At 37.1% G+C, this 20,526-nt stretch overlaps 1 protein-coding gene across 1 annotated transcript in view; it reads left to right on the forward strand.

Moving 5' to 3' along the window:
• The first annotated feature begins 647 nt into the window (after positions 1-647).
• Positions 648-20,526, forward strand: part of Cwf19l2 (CWF19 like cell cycle control factor 2) — a 69,847-nt gene continuing 49,968 nt past the window's right edge. The window contains exons 1-8 of the mRNA XM_051155867.1: positions 648-775; positions 2,871-2,981; positions 4,722-4,844; positions 9,883-9,996; positions 10,681-10,800; positions 12,147-12,237; positions 16,979-17,094; positions 18,695-19,377. Coding sequence (XP_051011824.1) covers positions 683-775; positions 2,871-2,981; positions 4,722-4,844; positions 9,883-9,996; positions 10,681-10,800; positions 12,147-12,237; positions 16,979-17,094; positions 18,695-19,377 — 1,451 coding nt within the window. The 5' untranslated portion in view covers positions 648-682. The remainder of the gene's footprint in view (positions 776-2,870; positions 2,982-4,721; positions 4,845-9,882; positions 9,997-10,680; positions 10,801-12,146; positions 12,238-16,978; positions 17,095-18,694; positions 19,378-20,526) is intronic.

A 20,526-nucleotide genomic window follows, 5' to 3' on the forward strand; every position in this document is an offset into this window, starting at 1 on the left:
GGTCTCAAACTCACAGCAATCCACCTGAATGCTGGGATAAAAGATGTGCTTTTAATGTTTTTTTTTTCTTCCTGTATTTAAGTACATCACGTGGGTGCAGTGTGTGTGGGTGCCAGAAGAGGGCGTTGGATCTCCTGGAAAATGGAGCACAAAGCTTGGATCAGAGTTTAGGTCCTTTGAAAGAGGAGTTAGCATTCTAAACCACTGACCCATCTCTTCAGTCTCGTTTTAAATATATTTAAAGACACCCATCAAGGAAATGTACTGAATCTAAGGAGCACTTTTCCCCCGTTTCCTTCATGTTTCGAGTTTCAGATCAACATCCGTTCCTGTGAACCGTCACAGGAAGTCAGGCATGAACGTTATAATCTACACTTAATTTCTAGAATTATGCTGATAACAGAGGAGTTGGTATAGTGCAGGCTGAATAATAATGCATGTTGATATTGACTCGGTGTTTAGCGAATCCAGTACATTTAAAAGGTAAACTTTGCAGCAGGCTTTGAAGCATCCACCGAACCTCCTGGTGACAGACATTCCGATCTGCGCCTGCTCCGTTGGCATAGCAACGCCCCGCCCTGTCTACTCTGCGCCACTACTTGGATATCTGGATTTGCTTTCTAAATTACGACAGTCGTAAACAGGTTTCCTGACGGCTTCCTCGCTTTACGACAACAGCACTATGGCGGCGTTCGGTGGAAGATTTCAAAGTGCTACTAGTATCGAAGAGCAGAAAGAACAGACTCGAATTTCCAGGGCCGAGGTGTTACGCCAGGTACCTCCGCTTTGGAGAGTTTTCTTTTTTCCTTTTTAAAACTGGGGCTTGTACTGAGGGTTTCCTGCACGCAAGGTAAGCACTTTTCCCAGAGAATCTATCTTTAGCTCTTGAAATTCTTTAGGTTTTTTGTTTGTTTGTTTTTGTTTTTAATTTTAGATAGGGCCTCAGAAAGTTATTTAGAGTTGTAGGACTTGAGAATCCTGGAGATAGCTAACCCACGTCTCTGGTCACTCCGATGTCTTGCCTTGTCTGTAGTTTCTTTTTCCCAAAGAGTGTCGGCTCCAATTTGCTACTTCTCTTTGAGGAGAGATGTGATTGATTCCATTTCAGTTTTCTTAGCTTAATTAAGTCATTTATTCTTGATATTTCTACCGCCTGGATCGCTCAGTTTCTGTGTACTGTACCACATCTGACAACTCTTACCAGTTATGTCGAAGCCCGAGTTATTGCCCTGGCTATATAGGAAGTGGGACACCTTTGAATACACCGGTATTTCCTCAGCTCCTCTGGCTTACCGTTCTTTTCTGTTTCAGACTTAGGCTAAGGCTTTATTGATTGAAACACTGTTTATAGGTGGTTGTGAACCACTATATGATTGCTGGGAATTGAACTCAGGACTTCTGGAAGAGCAGCCAGTCCTGTTAACTCTGAGCCAACTCTCCAGCCCCAAATAGTTAATTTTTGGTTTTTGGAGACAGAGTTTCTCTGTGTAGCCTTGGCTGTCTCGGACTCACTATGACCATCTATAATGAGATCTGGTGCTCTCTCCTGGTGTGCAGGTGTACATGCAAGCAGAACATTTTATATATAATAAATCTTTTTTAAAAAGAAAAGAAAAGAAACACCGTTTAGGGGACTCACAGTATGTGTCCCCCCGCATTTTTTTTTTTTTTAGTAAACAGAGTTCTTGTTAATATTGAAATGTACAGAATTCATAAAAACGGAAGACGTAAGTAATTGAAATACCTTAGACGTTACTCATGATTTATTGTGACTGTGAACAGGGCATATTTGTATTTGAGTTACAGCAGAATGTTTGGTGATTTTTTTTTTCTTTTTTTGGCTTTTGTTTTAAGATAAAAGAGTTTTGTTGTTGGTGGTGGTAGTGTTTTATTTTGTTTTGATGTTGTTGTTTTTTGAGGCAGGGTTTTCCTATGCAGCCTTGATGTCCTGGACTCACTTTGTAGAACAGGCTGACCTTGAACTCACAGAGATACACCTACCTCTGCCTACCCTAAAGTGCTGGGATTAAAGGCATGCCACCATGCTCGGCAAGATGAAAGAGTTTTAAATAAGTCTAAATGCGTATTAAGAGAGGAAAAGAAATAGAGTAGGCAAGAAAAATGAGTAATGACTTCAGTCTTTTTTGTTTTGTTTTTTCAAAAGAGACAGGGTTTCTCTGTGTAATAGACCTGACTGTCCCGGACACACTTGGAACTCAAAGAAATCCACCTGCCTCTGCCTCCCAAGTGCTGGGATTAAAGGCTTGTGCCACCACATCTGGCTTTCAGTTGCATTTAAAGGGGATAGAGGTGAGCAGTTAGTCTTTCACAGTTAAACTGTTGTGATTATTTGCTGGTCTCAAAATAGGTATAGTAAATGCTCTTCATTATTGTATGGTATTTCAAGCAGTTTTTGGAGAAAATTCTTAGTAAGCTGTGACAAATTTTATAGGGATCTACATATAGTTTGATAAGGACCAAACTCACCTTTGGAATTTGAGAGGTGATGACAAAGCAGAAGAAACGTCTTTGAGTGTTGTTGACTGCTGTCTAGAAATGTTGCCTACTTTAAAGGCATGGAAAAAAGTCAGCTTCATGGTTTTGGAAAAGTCTATAAAGAACTAGGCACAGGAATGATGGAGATTAAAGTGATTCCAAGTCATATTTGCAAGGGAGAAAGGAAGACATAGACTAAAACATCATATTAGTTTTTAAACATCATTTCTACACTAGTAGGAGCAAATTTATTGGTAAGAATAGATCACTTATTGACTAGGAATTTTCATATGAAAGTGCTACCGATTTTCGTTTTTTGTATTTGAAAAGCAGCTATCAACTGCCAGTTTGTCTTTTGTGTGTTTTTGTTGTAGGCCAAGAGTAGTTTTGAAAAAGAACAAAGGCAAAAAGAACTTAAGCAGCTTCGAGGTGAGGACAAATGGATGCTACCTGATGCCAATGAACGAATTGAACAGTTCTCACAGGTGAGTATTAACAGATGTGCTTCATGTGATGATATGACTTATTTTGTTTTTGTTTTGTTTGAGGGAGGGTCTTTATGTGGCCCTGGCTGGTGTGGAATTTGTTATGTAGACCAGGATGGCCTCAAATACACAGAGATCTGCCTGTTTTTTCTGTTCAGGTGCTGGGATTAAAGGCATGTGCTGTTATATCTGGCTTATGCTTCAAAAACAAACAAACAAATAAAAACACTCTTCAAGTCAATATTGAGGAACAGTTTTTTTCTTTACATCTATTTATTCTCTCTCTCTCTCTCTCTCTCTCTCTCTCTCTCTCTCTCTCTCTCTCTCTGTGTGTGTGTGTGTGTGTGTGTGTGTGTGTGTGTGTGTTCGGGGCAGGTCTCAGAGGACAAAGTGCCTAAGTTAGTAGTTCTATCCTACCTCGTGGTTTCTGGGGGTTGAACTCAGGTTGTCAGTGATATCTTCACTGTCAGATTGCTGGTGTTATTGAAAATTATTTGGCAACATGATATATGTCTTGACTACAGGTTCATAATGATATGAGAAGATTTTGTTATGTGTGTTGGCTGGTAGATTTAATTATAAATTGGTGGTCTATTTGTAGGAAGTTTCTACATCTGAAAGTATATGTTGTAAGATTCATATCTTTTCCCCTCAATTAAGCCTTCTTTTCTATTTTTACAAGTTTCTAGTAGCTTGTCTTTTGGCATGTGCCCCTCAACTGATCCAATTTTGTTTTTTATTTTTATTTATTTATTTTAAATTGACATATGTTAATTGTTTACGTTTATAGAGTACACTATAATACTTTGATTTATGTACACATTATAGGAACATTTAGTCGAGGTTATATGTCTATAATATTCTCACTTTATTTTTTGGTGAAAATATTAGAAATCTGTTTTTTAGAGATTTCTGAATGCTTAATATGTATTAGTAACTGGATGTATGTATATATCTGTATATATTTGATACTATTGTTTACATATAAATAATTTAACTAAAATTTTACTCATTTTTTTCTGGTAAGAAATCAGAGCTACTTCCTTTATTAGTTATGTTTTTAAAATATCCATATTATCAGTATGCCCGGCTCACAATGAATTAAGACACTAATACTTGTTATATTTTAAAATAGCCTTACTTAATCTAGGCTGGGCAGACATTAATCCTCTAAACTATTTCCTGTAATGGGGCAGATTAGGGATCCCTGCCCCAATCCTATGCCATCTGCTTCTAATAACTTCTATCAAGCTACCTCCCATCCATAATCCCAAATACTTGTTAATGTTCATCATCTGGGCCGAATCTCCATCCACACTCGCCACGTTACCCATAGCAGCCTTCTTCTCCTCCTCTCGGGACTCTCTCTTTGTCTTCCTTCTCCTTTCTTTTTCACGGGATTCCTCTCTCTCCCTCTTAGCCACACCTCTATCTCCTCTCCCTGCCCAGGTGGGATGGCTTTTATTAATCCAAAGGTGGGACACAGAGACAGCAAGCAGTAATTAGCATCAAAGTACATCAGACCATCCCCCAACAATTAGTGGTGCTTATCTTACAGAAAGTGTGTTCTGAGTACTTAAAGAATTTCATGTTCTCTAAGTAAATAGAGTCATAATCTTCATTTCTTTTCATGAAAGTTGTAAAATTTCTTGGAACATGGACTTTTCTTCTTATTCAAAATGTCTTCCTGTTAAAATTAGGTAACATTAAATTCCCTTTAAACCTGTTCAAAATTATTAGGAACATTCTGTGAAGAAAAAGAAGAAGAAGGACAAGCATTCAAAAAAAGTGAAGAAAGAGAAGAAAAAGAAGAACAAGAAACAGAAATGGGAAAAACAGAGCGAGTCGACTGACAGTTCCTCAGTAAGTGAGAATCAAGACTGGGTGCTGCAGCTGTAGAGAGCAGTGGACTTGAGCAGTATAGGAACTAATGGTGCAAGAGACCCTAAAGTATCGCTACTTATGATAGAAAAATGTCTAGAAGACACACACTTGGAGTTCCTTGGGGAATACTGGCTCTTTAGACTGTTGGGTCTAGAAAATGGACCATTTAGTCATCACTGTTGCTCGGAGACACTAAGATAATAAAATGTGCAGGTAAACCAACATTGAAGAGCATCATGGGAAGGAGAGGAAACCACTTGTATGGGAAAGCAGCAAAAAAAAACCTGTATTACAGAACTAAGGAAGAATGTTAAAACTGGGGTCAAGTTTTCTTTTATGTTTCTGTTGTTCTGTTGTATGTATATATCTGTATGTAGATAGAAATTCATAGAAATTAACATTTAAGTCTTCAAAGTACAATTTGTTTTGGACCAAAAAGAAGAGTGTGTTGGGTAGCCAGTTCTAGTCTGCAAGGACCCAGAATAAAAGAAAGCAAGCCACATTTTATACTTATTTTCAAGAAGAAAGAGGTTGTGTGTAGGGAGTGATGGCCTAGAAATGTTTAGGGTTGATTACTTCTTCAGACAGAATCAGGTTCTGTCAGCAGGAAGGAAGATAGAGTACAAAGTCTTAGTGACAGGAAGCCATGCAAGATAAGTACTATGGTCAAGTTTTCCTGTAGCACTCCAAATATATGGTGGATAGGGACTGGGGAACGCAGAGGAGTAGAAAAGACAGGGGTTCTAGAGCTTTATTTGGTTATGCAGTTATGAAGGTAGTAATATGATCTGATTTAAGAATGGAAAGGCGGATGTGTATTGGTTGAAATTCTTTGTTTAGGTTATAGTAGGCTATAGAAACTAAACAATTTAGCTCATGTGAAAAAGTGGGAGGGGCATAATATTCAGATGCAAACATCTCATAAGACATTTAGGCCTAGAAAGTAGCTTGACCTCAATAACAGCTGGAATTAGTGTTGTGAGTGCGTTATAATCGTACCTGTTGCAGTGTTTGCTTGTTTGATACTTATGAACTCCACTTTTCAATAAAAAGGTGGACCGTGACAATATCATTTCAGTTCTCCTTAGTTTTATATCAGCCCATTTGGCTTGATTTGTAATATTTGGCAAATAACTTAGTTTGAAATGAATTTGGCCAATACCTGCTTCTGAACCAGTCTGTTATGGTCAGAACTGGAACTGGGACCTAGGGGTGCAGGTGGGCTCCCAGGGCCGGGATGTCTTTGCTACATGGTATATTTGACTTGTATTTTGGAGTTGACTATCAGCTTGGATGGGTGGCTAAGATGGTCCTGTGATTTCTGATCTGATAATGCCAGAAAACTCATTTTAGTAATTCAGCAAGAGAAACAGGCTTTGTGGAAGATGATGGGTTTATTTTCTTGAATTCAGTGTATATTAAAGATGGTAATTAAGTCACTGAAGCTTTAGTTGGATTAAAATCAATCAATCAATCAATCAATCAATCCCAAAGGAGTATGTAGAGAAAAAACAAACAAACTGTAGTCAGAATATGGAATCCCAAACAACGTGAGTGTTCAAAAACACAGTACAGTCGTGTGGAGAGCAGGGACTGATCCTGACATGAACCCTAGTGCCCCCTATTTGACCACTTCCCCTTGGTGGGGAGGCCTGATGGCATTTGGGAAGGGGAAGCAGGCTACCAGGATGAGACCTGATAGGCTGTGATCATATGGTGGGAGAGGAGGTCCCCTTCTGTCACAGGCCTAGGGGAGAGGAATAGAGTGAAAGAGGGAGGGAGGGGGAAACGCAGGATGCAATCTGAATAAATTGTTTAAATTAAAAAAGTTTAAAAACATAGTAAAGAAGGGAGAGTGCAGGAAGAAAATGCATAATAAGCCCTGAGGGTTGGCCTGGAGAATAGCTTTAAAATCTTGAACATGAGTTATCAACAGAGTTGAGGTTCCGGAGCTAAAGACTGGAATGCTTTGTTGTGCTTGGAAACATAAAACCCATTGATGAATTTTGAAGAGTTGCCACTAGTGTATCATAGTTAAGAATATAGATAAATGTTTGACTGGGCAATTATTCTTTCAGAAATATTATCTAAGAAAAGGAGTAGGAAGATGAATTGTTGCTGCAGAGATACATAAGGACGGAAATGTGCCTCTCCTCCCCAAAAAAGGATGTGAAATGTTTTTAGCATACAAATCTCTAGGTCATCAGGGCCTTTCCTTTGAAGAAAGTCAGAAAGAGAGTAAGGTGGCAGGAGAGAGACCAAAATACGTGGAGGTGGACCTGCCTGCAGTAGGAGGAGTTTGACAGAAAGTTAGGCCAAACATAACTGTAAGTAATTTTCCAGGGGGTTGTGGGGAATAGGTAGGAAGTGAAAGTGGCCTATTTTTGCTAAAGTAAGAATAGAGATCATTTGTTGAGAGTATAGGAAATGTTAGTTGGTAGAAAGCTCCAGGAGAGTGTGAAGAAGATACCAGAAGCCTAATACTAGAGGAAGGAAAAGGTGATTGTGGCTTCTGTGGTCTTAGAATTACTGCTTAAACTAACTAAGGATCAGTAAGGTGAATTCTGGTTTCAATAGTATCTAGTTAACTCAAGTTTGCAGGAGTTGATTGCTTTTGCCTGGGTTGGAACTGTGGTGATGGAGTGCCCAGTGGCAAGTAGTCAGCATAGTAAGTCAGAGAAATTCCTCACTAGAATTCCTGTGACAGGACCCTTGAACTCAAACTTCTTCATTATTTTACTTTCTTGTAGCAAATTGGCAGTCTTCTAAAGAAATTACTAATGTTTCAGGCTATAAATTCCCATTTTTTGTGCATGATATCAAGAATTATAACTGAGGCACTAATTGATTTGACAATATAAACTTGAGTTAGACTATTTATATATATACATACATACATATATATGTATATATATAAATATATAATGATTGTTTGTAAAAAGTGTATGTGAATAAATATAAATGAACTCAGGCATTAAATCCCAATTAAGGCATGAATGAATGAATTAGTAGACTCTGCCTTGCTTTGGGAAACAGTTGGTAGTTGATATGGCAGAACATAAATATATTTTACATGTTGATTATATCACTTGACAGACATACTTGTATGTTCATGGGGTAGAGAGATAGCTCAGTAGTTAAGAGCATTTGCTGCTCTTCTCAGAGGACTGAGGCCCCATCATTCTTAGCATCCACACTGGATGGTTCACAATCGCCAACCTTAGCTCCAGCTCCGGGACATATAAACAGTGTTCTGCACCCATGCCTACCCCCACCTCATCCCCACCCCCACCTCCACCCACCCCACCCCACACACGAATAAATCTTTTAAAAATCTTTAGGAAGTTTTGAGGGATTTTATGAAGTAGAAGAACATCGGTTTCTTACAGGTACTTGCTTCAGTTGGTAAGAGTATTTGCTATACAGCATAAGTATACAGTAGTCTCAACTACGAACACCCATGTAAAAAGCAGGGTGTAGCTGCATATGCCTAAAACTCAAGCAGTATGTTAAAGCAAATAGGTATTCTCAGGCCTGCTGGCTTCCTCGCCCAAGTTGAGTCAGAGTCTTACAAAGGAAATAAGGTGGGGAGTGGTAGAACAGGACAACCTAATCTGCTCTTCTAGCCTCTGCATATAGGCCTATGTGCATGTGCTCCCTTGTGCACACACACATGCAACAGGCATCACATGTGACATGACATGTACATACACACACATGCCTATGTGCATGTGCTCCCTTATGCACACACACATGCAACAGGCATCACATGTGACATGACATGTACACACACACATGCCTATGTGCATGTGCTCCCTTGGGCACACACACATGCAACAGGCATCACACATGTGACATGACATGCACACACACACACACACACACACAGAGTATTCATGTCTTAAGGAATTTAGATTCTGTGGTTTGCTTTTGTATTTGCTTATATGACCCCAATGTTTCCCAACTGTACACTAGAAGGTATTTTGCACAGATAAATCTTAGGATCTTAAGTATTCAATAGCTCTGACAAATATATTTTAGAGCCTGTCAGAACTATATTTCCATACTGATTCTCACAGGTAGAAATTAAGTTATGTGGGGAAATTATTTAATATTAGTGTATATGCAGGGCCCCACTCAGTCTATCACAAGGTATTCATGGGGTGCCCCAAGGGTAAAGCCTGCCAAGACTGCTCCCACCTTTGACAAGGCTTATTCTTTCCCATATATTAGGAAGCCTTTCTCAACTATAAAAAAAAAAGACTTTACAAATTAGTTTTAAGACTCAAGATGATAATTGGTATGACGATACTGATTACGCTGCTGACATTGAGAGTAGGTTGTTATTTGTTGATAATAAACTCCCAAGTTTGGCATAGTGTTGAGCATAAGGGACTGTGACAATATCATAGTTTATCTAATAATGTGACATTTAATGTTTAACCAGCCTAGATGTTACTAGAGATCTCTGCAATTTTAGATCTAGGAGAATCCCCCAAATTTAGTACTTGAGCAAACAGCAAATTTCTTTACATGGGTGTTATTTTCCTAGTGCTATTGAGGCAAATTGATGAGTGCGTCAGAATGTTGGTAGAAAGTGAGCCTATTTGGTGCTTTCCATTCCTATGGTTTATTTTTGATAGAACTCATGAGAGGAAGAGTAAGTTTTGCTATATGTCTTTTGGGCTCAAACCAAGTAGGATTTTCATATTATATTTTGAGATTTTCCACTGTTACTTTTTAAAGGGGAATTAGGGCCAGAGAGATGGCTTAGAGGTTAAGAGCACTGGCTGTTCTTCCAAAGTTCTGAGTTGAATTCCCAGAAACTACATGGTGGCTCACAACCACCTATAATGATATCTGTTGTTCTCTTCTGGCATGCAGGTGTACATGCAGGCAGAACACTCTATACTTAATATATAAATTACTTTAAAAAACCTGAATTATTTCCATTTAATAATGTAGGTATATACATATGCAAATTTGTGAATGTCACATATATGCTAAACATTCTTAGAGCTCCGAAGACATGTGGGTTGAGGCTGTTCCCTCCCAGACACCTGACAAAGAAAAGACCTGGAAAGTGAAAGACAAAAGGCCAGAAAAACAATGTGACAGCCATGTTATTCAGGTGAGCACCTATCTGATCTCAGAGAGAATTGATCGCTCTTAAGAACAGATGGATGTTAAACTGATGATTATAACTTCTTCAGGAGAAGAACTAGACGTTAGCAGTAGTTTATAAACCCTTTCCACAGAAATGCTAATAGTTGGTGTTCTGGCAGGCCTTTTCCTCCTACCATGGAAGGCGGGCGGATGTTCATCTTTGCTGCAGCATTTTTCTCTTTTGAGGGATTTACCTAATACTATTCTCTTGTCTGACCCTCCTGTATGTGTCTAGTTCAGTTGCAGCTTTTCTTTCTCTTCCCCTTATATCTTAATTTGCTCATCAGTGCTTACAGTTGAATAGCAAAGTAAATTTTGAGTTCTGGTTCATACACCTAAAAAAGAATATAATTTACCCTCTTAGCCACAGATAAAGGAAGAAGGGTGAACAGGAGCTGGTGTTTGATTGTTTGCACCAGACCCTATGTTGGCTGCCCTTTATATTTGTTATTTTGTTTACTCCTTAAGACAAACTTGAACGGTGAGTACTTTTTCACAGTCTTATAAGGGAGAGACTAAGGTGCAGCAAAAATGAGAAACTTCTTGGTAGTGGTTAGCCATGCAGTATTTGCTCCTGCCTTCTGCCTGCAGTCTCTGATATTAAGAAGCTCTTAAGTACAGATTGAAATGGCTTTATTTTTTTAAACAGCGGGATGAGTGGATGACTGTTGATTTTCTGTCTGTTAAAACTGTATCCTCATCATCACTCAAAGCTGAAAAGGAAACTCTAAGGAAAATAGAGAAGGAGAAAGCCCAAGCGCTGGAGCAGGTAAGAAAACAGTTTCAATACTTTAAATTTGCCTAAAATAAATTAGTAAGTTGTTCTATGTATTTTTTATGTAAAAACCTTATTTGTAATGCCAGTTAATTTGTAAAATACTTTTTTTTACTAGTGTTTGATAACGAGAACTAAGAAATGTGAAACAAATATTTTAAAAATAAATTTTTTGTAGCAAAGCTGTTTAAAGTATACTAAGGGTTGAGAGATAGTTCAGCAGTTAAGAATACATGATGCTCTTCCAGAGGACTCCAATTGGGCTTCTAGTACCCACGTGGCAGCTGACAACTATCTGCAACAACAGTTTCAAGGATTTTGAAGTCCTCCTTTGGGCTCTGTGGGTACTACATACATGTGGTGCACAGCCATACATGCAGACAGATGATACATATAAATACACATAAAATAAAAATGGCTCTAATTTTTATAAAAGTATATACTAAATTCAGGCTGGAGATAACCACAGGCTCAGTGGTTATGATCACGTCCTGCTCTTTCAGAGGACCCAAGTTCAATTCAGAACCCACAGAAGGTGGTGTATGGCACCTACACCTATGCTTACATGCACACTTAGACATAGGCACATAAAATAAATTTTTACAAAGACATATACTAGATGTATAAACCTAGGTGAATGTAGGTAAGCAATTAAGTAGCCAAGATTCTCATGAATTACAGTTGAAAATCAACTGAGTCTTCAGTGTGTATAAAAGTATAGTCATCCTAAGAATGCTTTCAAGGACACATAAAACTCCATATAAAATATTAAACAAGCATGTTTATGTTAGTGTTTCACTATGATGTCAAGAAAGCAATGAGAAATACCTAGAGACTGAAACAGATGGGATTTAAATCAGAGTTAAAGACATGAACCTACAAAGTGTAGAAAAGTATAGCTCGTGGCTTTCAGAACTTATCTTTATAATTTATCTTGAATGTAGTAGAGATTAACAAGTGAAAAATATGGCCAATCATTTTGAGAGTTCTGTGATCAGTATTGTTTTTTCTTCCAGTCTAATTTTAAAGGTAAGGATGGTAATTGTGTTGGTTTGTAATCAAGCTGGTACCCATATAGAGCATCAAGGGACAAGACTTTTGGAATGTCTCTTCTAAGTCTGAGTTAGACTTGAAGGTTCTGAGACATGTAGGTGTTGAGGAAAGACACATAAACATGAGTTAGACATCGTTACCTACAAGTTACATAACTTGCCTTAAGAATTTTAAATGATTTGTCTACGCTTGCATATCTGATAGTTAAGTTACCTCAAATTATTTAGTAATCGTTTCCATGATGGATTGACTTTTACACTCTAACTTTTCAAAATGCTTTGTTCTAGTCCAAACTGCTAGAAAGAGAATTGAATCCATACTGGAAGGATGGTGGAACAGGTCTCCCATCAGAAAATTGTACACCAACAGTTACTAAAGGTATCTTTATATTTTTGTGGACTTGTAGGCATTTCTCAGTTTTTAGTAATGAGAAGGGTAAAAATGATTAAGGTATGTTGTATACATGTTTGAAAATGTCATAATGAAATTCACTTTTGTACAGTTAATATATAGAAATAAAATCATACAGATTCTTGTAGTTTAGTGTTTCTATTACAGGGGCTCTTGGGGATCATGCTTGAGGTTGAATAATAAAGACACAGTGTAGAAATAATGTATGGGTTTCCCTATGCCCAATCTAGCTCCCAAATAATGACACAGAGAACTATTAAATTTGTTAATAAGGTTTAAGGCAGATTTTCAGCTATTCTTACCCAGCTGTGCTAGCCTGGCTACTTTCCAGCCACATGCCCTGTTACCTGCCCCGTTAATTTCTCCCTGGCTGTACCAGCTCCATCTTTATCTTCATGGCAACCTTTTCATAGTGACCTTCTCGCCTTTCTCCTCTTTTCCACTTGGGATGCTTCTCCTGGGGTTGAAAGTCCTACTCTAACTTTCCTGCCCACATATTGGATGTTCACCTTTTTATTAACCAATCAGAGATGATGCACAAGACATTGAGACAGGAGATTTTTTTCAATAATGGCAGTACCATTTGGGCACAGAAATCAGCATGTGAATATACAGTGCACAAAACCATCCCTCAAAAACATGGAGACATCTGTTAGCCTTTTTGCTGGCCAGTGCTACAACTAGCCCATCTAACTTGACCCCACTTCCCTGCCATTGCATCCCTGCTACAGTTCTTCTCTCTATCTCCCAGTTCCAGCCTTGCTCATGCTTCTAGGACCTCTGTCATTCTGCCTAGTAGGCCTGCCCCAGCTCTAGCTCCTATCCCTTTATTTATCATACTCTGCATTCTTTTCTCACATTAAAAATCTATTAGCATGGTAAGAGAGGTTCCAGTGTTTATAGCAGGACTACCCTTAGTGTTGCCTTTTGGCCAGGTTGGGGGCAGTGTGACCTTCTGTGACCTTCCCTATAGCAGCTTGCTTTTTATTATGCTAATCTCAAAGAGTCCTTTCTTTTAGGCCAGTGAGGAAGTGACATTTACATATAGAAAGCAGGTAAAATGGGGCATGGAAATGACTACCCCAAATATCTTGCTAGCACTTGGCTCTGGCAGCACAGCAATTAACAATTAGAATACAGGGATACAGTTAGGTAGCCATTTGATACAATATGTATGGTTGTAGGTCGCCCCAACAGATCCTAAGGGAATGACTTGAGTTTTATTTATAATAGAATATTTATGAAACATATAGCCTTTTGAAGTTTATTTAAATCTTTAATATTTAGAAAATATGTATTTGGAAACAAGATGATTAAATGCATACTGTTGTATGTGTAACCATGAGTCGTGAGTTTCTATTTTAAATGAGTTAAGACAAAGCATATTTATGTGAAGCTTTATGTTGCATTTGATTTGATAAATATTATAGCAGCATATAAAATATATTTAGTGTGAAATTTATGAAAATAATGTATAAACAATAAACATGCAATCTTACTGCTTTTAGAAATTCTTCATGTGTCTGCATTCATAAAGTTTGTGTTGCTCTTAGTAGAGTACTATTATTTTCTATAGATGGAGATAAAATATTTGAATATCACATAGACATCTTTAGAATTCTTCTACTATGTTATTAGCTACTTCAGGCTATTTTGCTTTTATCATGGGCAGAAATGTCTCTACTGGGTTAAGTAAATACTAGCAATGTTAGTCATATACAGCTTTGAAATACATCTTTCTAGAAAGTTAAGAGGGAACAATGAGTTAGCTTACTTTGACCATGTCGGTCATGATTTTTTTTTTTTAAATTTCTCAAAGTCATAGATTAAAATAAGGTCATGTTTCAGTAGAGCCCAGAATTGACACTAAGCCTTTAGATTTGGTATTCAGCAGGTTCTGAAGGTCACTGCATATGAGAGGCCTGGAGTTGAGCTTTGGCTAGTGTCCTGGCATTCAAAAAGAGTAGACTTGAAGAATCTAAGAGAAAACACTTTTTCCATTTCATGCTTTCACTACTGTTTCCCATGTATTTTCTTAGAAAAAAAGTGGCAAAAGTCTTGTTTGTTACAGGCTCAGGTTCCAGAGTGGAAATTAAGTTTTATAAAGTTTACTGTACATTTTACTGCATGTGCAGATATATGATCATTTTTGTTTAGAATATGTTAGGACTGGAACTGTTAGCAACATGTGAGTGTTAAGGGCATGTTAGCATTAAGTACTTGAGGGGACACATTGATGTGAAAGACTCAAATTTTGGAGTCAACTCTTTTTGTAATTTGAATTTTAATATATCCATTTAATAGCTTTGTGACATTGGGAATGTGTTTTGACCTTTCTGAGCCAAATTTATTGGGATGTGATAGAGAATACTGACAGTGCCTATTTTATGAGTTATTATGAGGACTGAAGAAATTTTCTAGTATGGTGTCTGGAATCTACAACCCTCCTTATTGATGACAACATCCAGTACTTCCTGGTCAAATATGTTGAAAAGGTTTTATTAACAGTTTGTGAAATGATTAGCATACCATATTTTTAGAAATTACTTTATTAATCTTCGTTTTATTCTCAGAATAAAAGCTTCATAGGCCATACAATGACATTTTAATTTTTATTTGAGTAATGGGAATATGTATATAACTTATTGTACTGGGCACATTCATGTATCAGCCTATGGTCACAACAGTCAAGTAGAGAAGTGGGTTTTACTGTCCTAGTTATATAGCGCAGACACCTGAGACTTAGCGTGGTTGGTGCTTTGTCTCTCGTCAGATGAGCAGTAAGAGTGCAGGTCTCAGACTCCCAGAGAGGTGTTCAGCACTTCAGGTCCCTGAGAACACTGGAGGGCTTTGTTTTTGTTTTTGTTTTTTGTTTTTTTTGTTTTTTTTTTGGTTTGGATGTTTGTTTGTTTTTTGTTTTGTTTTGTTTTTTTGTTATCATGTTCTTAGTCAACAGTGGTTTAAGGGCTTTTTCAGTGAGCTCTTATTGATTTTTTTTTCCTCTTTTTCCTCCATCTCCTCCTTTTTCTTGGACTTTCTGTTACAGTCTTTATGTTTAAAAGACCTTTACAGGGCTGGAGAGATGGCTCATAGGTTAAGAGCACTGCCTGCTCTTCCAAAGGTCCAGAGTTCAATTCCGAACAACCACATGGTGGCTCACAACCATCTATAATGAAATCTGGTGCCCTCTTCTGGCTTGCCCATGTACATTCAGGCAAAACATTGTATACATAATTAAATACATCTTAAAAAAAACAAAGACCTTTGCAGGTGGCTTTAATTTGCTGCTTTATTTAACACAAAGATACAAAGGTTCAAAGAAATGAATGACTTGTTTTTTGATGTTAACAACTATTTAGTAGTAGCATTCCTGATGCTCAATTTATTGTTTGTTTTTTTATGAATTTGTCTTCTGAGATAAATTTGTCATCTGTTAGATCAGCACATGCTCTTCACCTCTGAGCCATCTCTCTAGCCCTTCTTAAGCCTCTTTTCAAAGTCTAACACACATTGAAAAGTAAGTGAACCACAGACGCAAAGCAGAATGAAGATTGTCACAGAGTGTCATGGAATATCAGCACACAGTTGGAGAAACAACAGTTTTAACACTCCAGAAATGTTCTTGTCCCCTCCTAGTAACTCTGTCACTATGCTGTTTTCTGACAAAAGATGTCTTATACTCTTTGCCTCTTTAATTTTTTTTTATCCACATTTAAAATTCTTCCATAGTGTGGTAAGTTGCTTCAGGTTATTTATACTCCATTTACGAATGGACCATGATCCTCATGTCCCTCTCTGGTAATGTACATTTCCATGTTTGAGCTGGTATAAGCTGTTCTGATATGAAAATTTTTATGCATGTCTTCAAGAGCTTGTGTATGTTTCTTAGCTTTAAAGCTGGAGGGATCTGAAAGCAGTCTTCATTGGATCAAGAAACTCTGGAACAGCATTTTAATTTAAGTAATCAATTAAATTTCTTTGTATAGATTAAAAATACAATGAGAGAGAGAGAGAGAGAGAGAGAGAGAGAGAGACAGAGAGAGTTAGTTTATAGTTTCTAATCACAACGTAGGTTTAACTTTTAACTTAACATTATTTTCTATAACTTCCTTATTCATACTTTGTGGTGATTCTCTCGTATCTCTCTCCTGTGTGTACATTTATTCCTTATTTCTGGGAGTGATAATCCCCATATATTTTAAAACAAATCCAACTCATTTTCTTGAGCTCATCCTATGGAATTTTCTCTGACCTTCTAGTTAGCAATAATGCTTAAACTGAGCATAATAGCACATATTTTTAACTCTAGGGTTTAGGAGGCAGAGTCAGGCAAACTTCCGTTGAGTTCAAAGCTAGTTTGGTCTACATAGTAAGTTCCTGCCTATCCCGGGCTGCATAAAACCCTGTCTCAATAAATAAACAAATAAATGATCCTTAACTTCCTTGATCTTTCTATAACTTTCTTGTATTATATAGTTTTATGCTTGTTCTCTTAAATTGGTATATGCTTATAGGTATTTTTGTTTCTCTTTTTTTCATCAAGCCTTTGTAGCTCTCATAAGTAGGCATTTAAATATATGATGAATTTTAATTGTGGTTATACTGTTAAACATTCAAGAAAAGTACTTAATTTTATACCTTAGAAGTAAATATTAATTGCATAATAACCACCTAAGAAATGTAACTAATGCTTATTATTGGAATTTAGCTGTAGGAGTAGAGGATGGTGGATTAAGCTGGCTAAGAAAATCTTGTCAAAGAATGAAGGAACGAGCTAAAAAAGAAAATAGAAATTATGAAGATATTGTAGCTGAAAAATATGGGGTAAATATTTGTGTTTTTAACATATATATTTTCATATTTACTTGAAAAAAACTGAGTGTCTTTGTTTTGAGTCATGAAACATTTTTAATCGATATTAGATTTGAATTTATATTAGATTTATCTTCATCCATTTAAATAATTTTCTGCTTCTTAATATGTAAGGATATTGCTTAAAATGTTTTTACAGTTATTTATGTGTGTGCATGTACTCAGGAATGTGCACATGCCAGAGGGCCCATGTGGAATTTAAGGGGACAATTTATAGGAGTCAGTTCTGTCCTTTCATCATGTTGTCTTCTGCCATGTGGGTCTCAGTAATTGAACTCAAGTCGTCAGGCTTGACGGCAAGTATCCTTAGTCACTTAGACATCTTGCCAGCCCACCCTAAAACTTCTTAAGATTAACATAGAGAATGTAAAATCCAAGTGTGGAAAGATTAAAATGTATTTATGCATAATGTACAAGTTGCATTCTTTTATAAGAAAATTTCAATAATATAGGAGAGTCTCTAGAGTATACCTTTAGAGGTAAAGACTGTTGACATTTTTCTAGAGTTTCATATATTGTAGCATTATGGCAATGTGACTATGCTTAAACATATATTTTTAAGACATCTTAATGCTCTTTCATTTCACACAATGGGTTACCTGCATACCCTGTCTGTGAATTCACTCCTATTTGCAAACTTCTTTCCCTGTCCAATTTTTGCAAAGATTTTGCAAAGATCTTGAGTAAACTTATCTTCTTCCCCTATCCTAAAGGCTATTAAATGAGCCTTTCTGTTCAAGAAAATCAGTTGCATGAAATTCTCTTATTTTTTTTTTCCATGCTTTTCTCCCATCATTTTATCTTGAAGTACTAACATGTAATTATGAGGTTCTCTAGAATCAAATGTCATGTATCTGCTTATTTTTGCTTAAAGCACACATCTGCTGACTGTTGTTTCCCAAACTGTAGAGAATTTCTTTGGCAATTTGGTTTTTAAGAATGTAGTTCATTCAATATACCTGAACATTTCCCCCCATTTGTTAGTCTTTATAATTTTTAATGATTTATTTTATGTATATGTATGCTGTATCTGCATATACACCTACATGCCAAAAGAGGGCATCAGATTATAGTATAGATGGTTGTGAACTATCCTGGGGTTGCTGAGAATTGAACTCAGGACCTATGGAAGAGCAGATGTGCTTTTAACTGCTGAGCCATCTCTCCAGCCCATCTTTTTTATTAAAAAATTTTTTTTTCTCACAAGGATCTAGCATAACAGGGTTTGGCATCATAGTATAGCCTCTTGAATCTTAAGTTGCCAATATGTATTAATTATGAATTTTTTAAAGTTGTACTGTTGTGTCTGTGTGGCAGTGTCATACAGGACATTTCTTGTCAGTGCCTCCCTTTTTAAAAATATTTTTTATTTGATTTAATTATTTTTCTTTATTTTTTAAAGTATTATTAGCGTATGTGTTATTTATATTTCTGTCTACTTTGATGAGGTATTTTTATTGTACCGTTTAATAGTGCATCATGACACAGTCGCACATGGGAGAAAAGACACTGAACCTTTCTTAATTGTAGATATATTATTATTCTCCCTTAGTCAATGGAAGTACTTCAGTCAAAATTAAAAGAAGCTGAAAAAATCGCATGCAAAAGAGAAGACTATGGATGGGAACGGTGGAGGAAGCCTGCGTATTCAAATAGAGCTCAATGTAGTCAAGCAGGTGGCATGTCAGACTTAGTGAAACATAAAAGTGACTCAGAGGACAGACACTTTGAAGTGGAGCTTGCAAACAGCAGCGCCAGCAGCAGCAGCAGCAGCAGCAGCAGTGACTGTATGTTAAGCAGTCTTACAAAAGGGAAGGGATCTGGGTCTTTAGAAACCTGTACAAGAGAATCTACCCTAAAAAAAAGCCAAGAGTATTCTGGAAACTTAAGACCTCAATTCTTAAGACCCTCTGATGAAGATGGACTGTCATTTCGCAGCAAGAGAAGACATTTTGAATCATCTAATTTATCTTCTACGTTAGCAGCTAGGAGTTCTTTGCATTGTGATTTTCGAAAACCCCCAGAGAACAGTGAAGAAAATTTGACATCCTGGAGCCCATCTGGTAGGCAAGAAGGAGACAGGAAGCATTCAGATCAAAAGTCATTAGACACCCGAGGCTGCAGTGCTGATCAGCACTCTACAGGAGATGGGAGAGAACAATTACAAGCTGAGAGCTTGAGGGGTGACCCACCAGGAAGAAGACATCTGCAGGACACAACGTCGACATTTTCTTGGTATTTCATGCATATATATTTTCACATAGGTTATTGAGTGAGATCAACCCTAAGAAAACTTGATTATGTTATAGGGATGCCCCTGTTGGAGGTTGAAAAAAATATGTCTAAGAGGTAAGGACAAACTTCCACATAAATGATTGTTAAAATAGGTGAAAGGTCTTGGGAGATACCTCACATAGCTGGCATAGAAGTTCGCATCTATTACCCCAGTGCTCCTGCAGAAAGATGAGGGTAGAAACAGGAAAATTCCCCAGATCTCATGATGGGCAGTTAGACTTTGGAAACTGAAAAGGGAATTTTGTTATGTCGATTGAATAACCATAGCAGGGGTTAGAAAAAGTCAATGTATACAGTAGCAAAAACAAGAGATCATGTATGAAACAATCTAGAAGGTAGGACCTCTGCCCTGTTACCCCTACACTCTTGCCATGTGCAACCAAGGGGGAAATTCTGTTAATATTGACAGAATCACCATGGCAGGAGTTAGAAAAAGACAAAACTACCTGCGCCTTATTCTGAGTGCCTTGGATCATTTCTAGTCCTTATTTGCCAATGGGTATTGCCATTAATTACTGATATTCTTAATATTGGCATAGCGTTTTGACACAATGTGTTTGTTCTATTTTCTGTGAATATAGATGACCCTGTGTTCAGAGCTTCCATACATTGTTAGTATCTCATCTGGGTATTGATTTGCATCTTTCTCTTATGTTCTGGATATATATATATATATATATATATATATGTGTGTGTGTGTGTGTACACACACACATACATACATACATACTCTGGAATCCCTCTGACTAGATTGTTTTTTTCACATTAGACAATATGATGTTAGAAGTTTGAGGCTTTTCATGAATTCCCCGATTGTATGAAGAGACAAAGAAAAATTTACAAATTATCTCCATATATTTGGAAGAAAAATATCTGTGAATGATTAAGTAGTGGTAAAGAGCAAGCTAGGGCTAGGAAGAATGCCAGAAAGGTTCAGTGAAGTACTGCTGGAGGCTATTTGTGTGAGCATTATTGTGAGATATGTTGGATTGTTAAACAAATGCCAGGATTTTGGGAATTTTTAATGCCAATAGATTTTAGAACTACAAAAAGTTATTAATCTGATTTTAGTACCAGAAGAAATTATAA

This window comes from Acomys russatus, chromosome 14, assembly GCF_903995435.1.
Source record: "Acomys russatus chromosome 14, mAcoRus1.1, whole genome shotgun sequence".
NCBI classification, from domain to species: domain Eukaryota; kingdom Metazoa; phylum Chordata; class Mammalia; order Rodentia; family Muridae; genus Acomys; species Acomys russatus.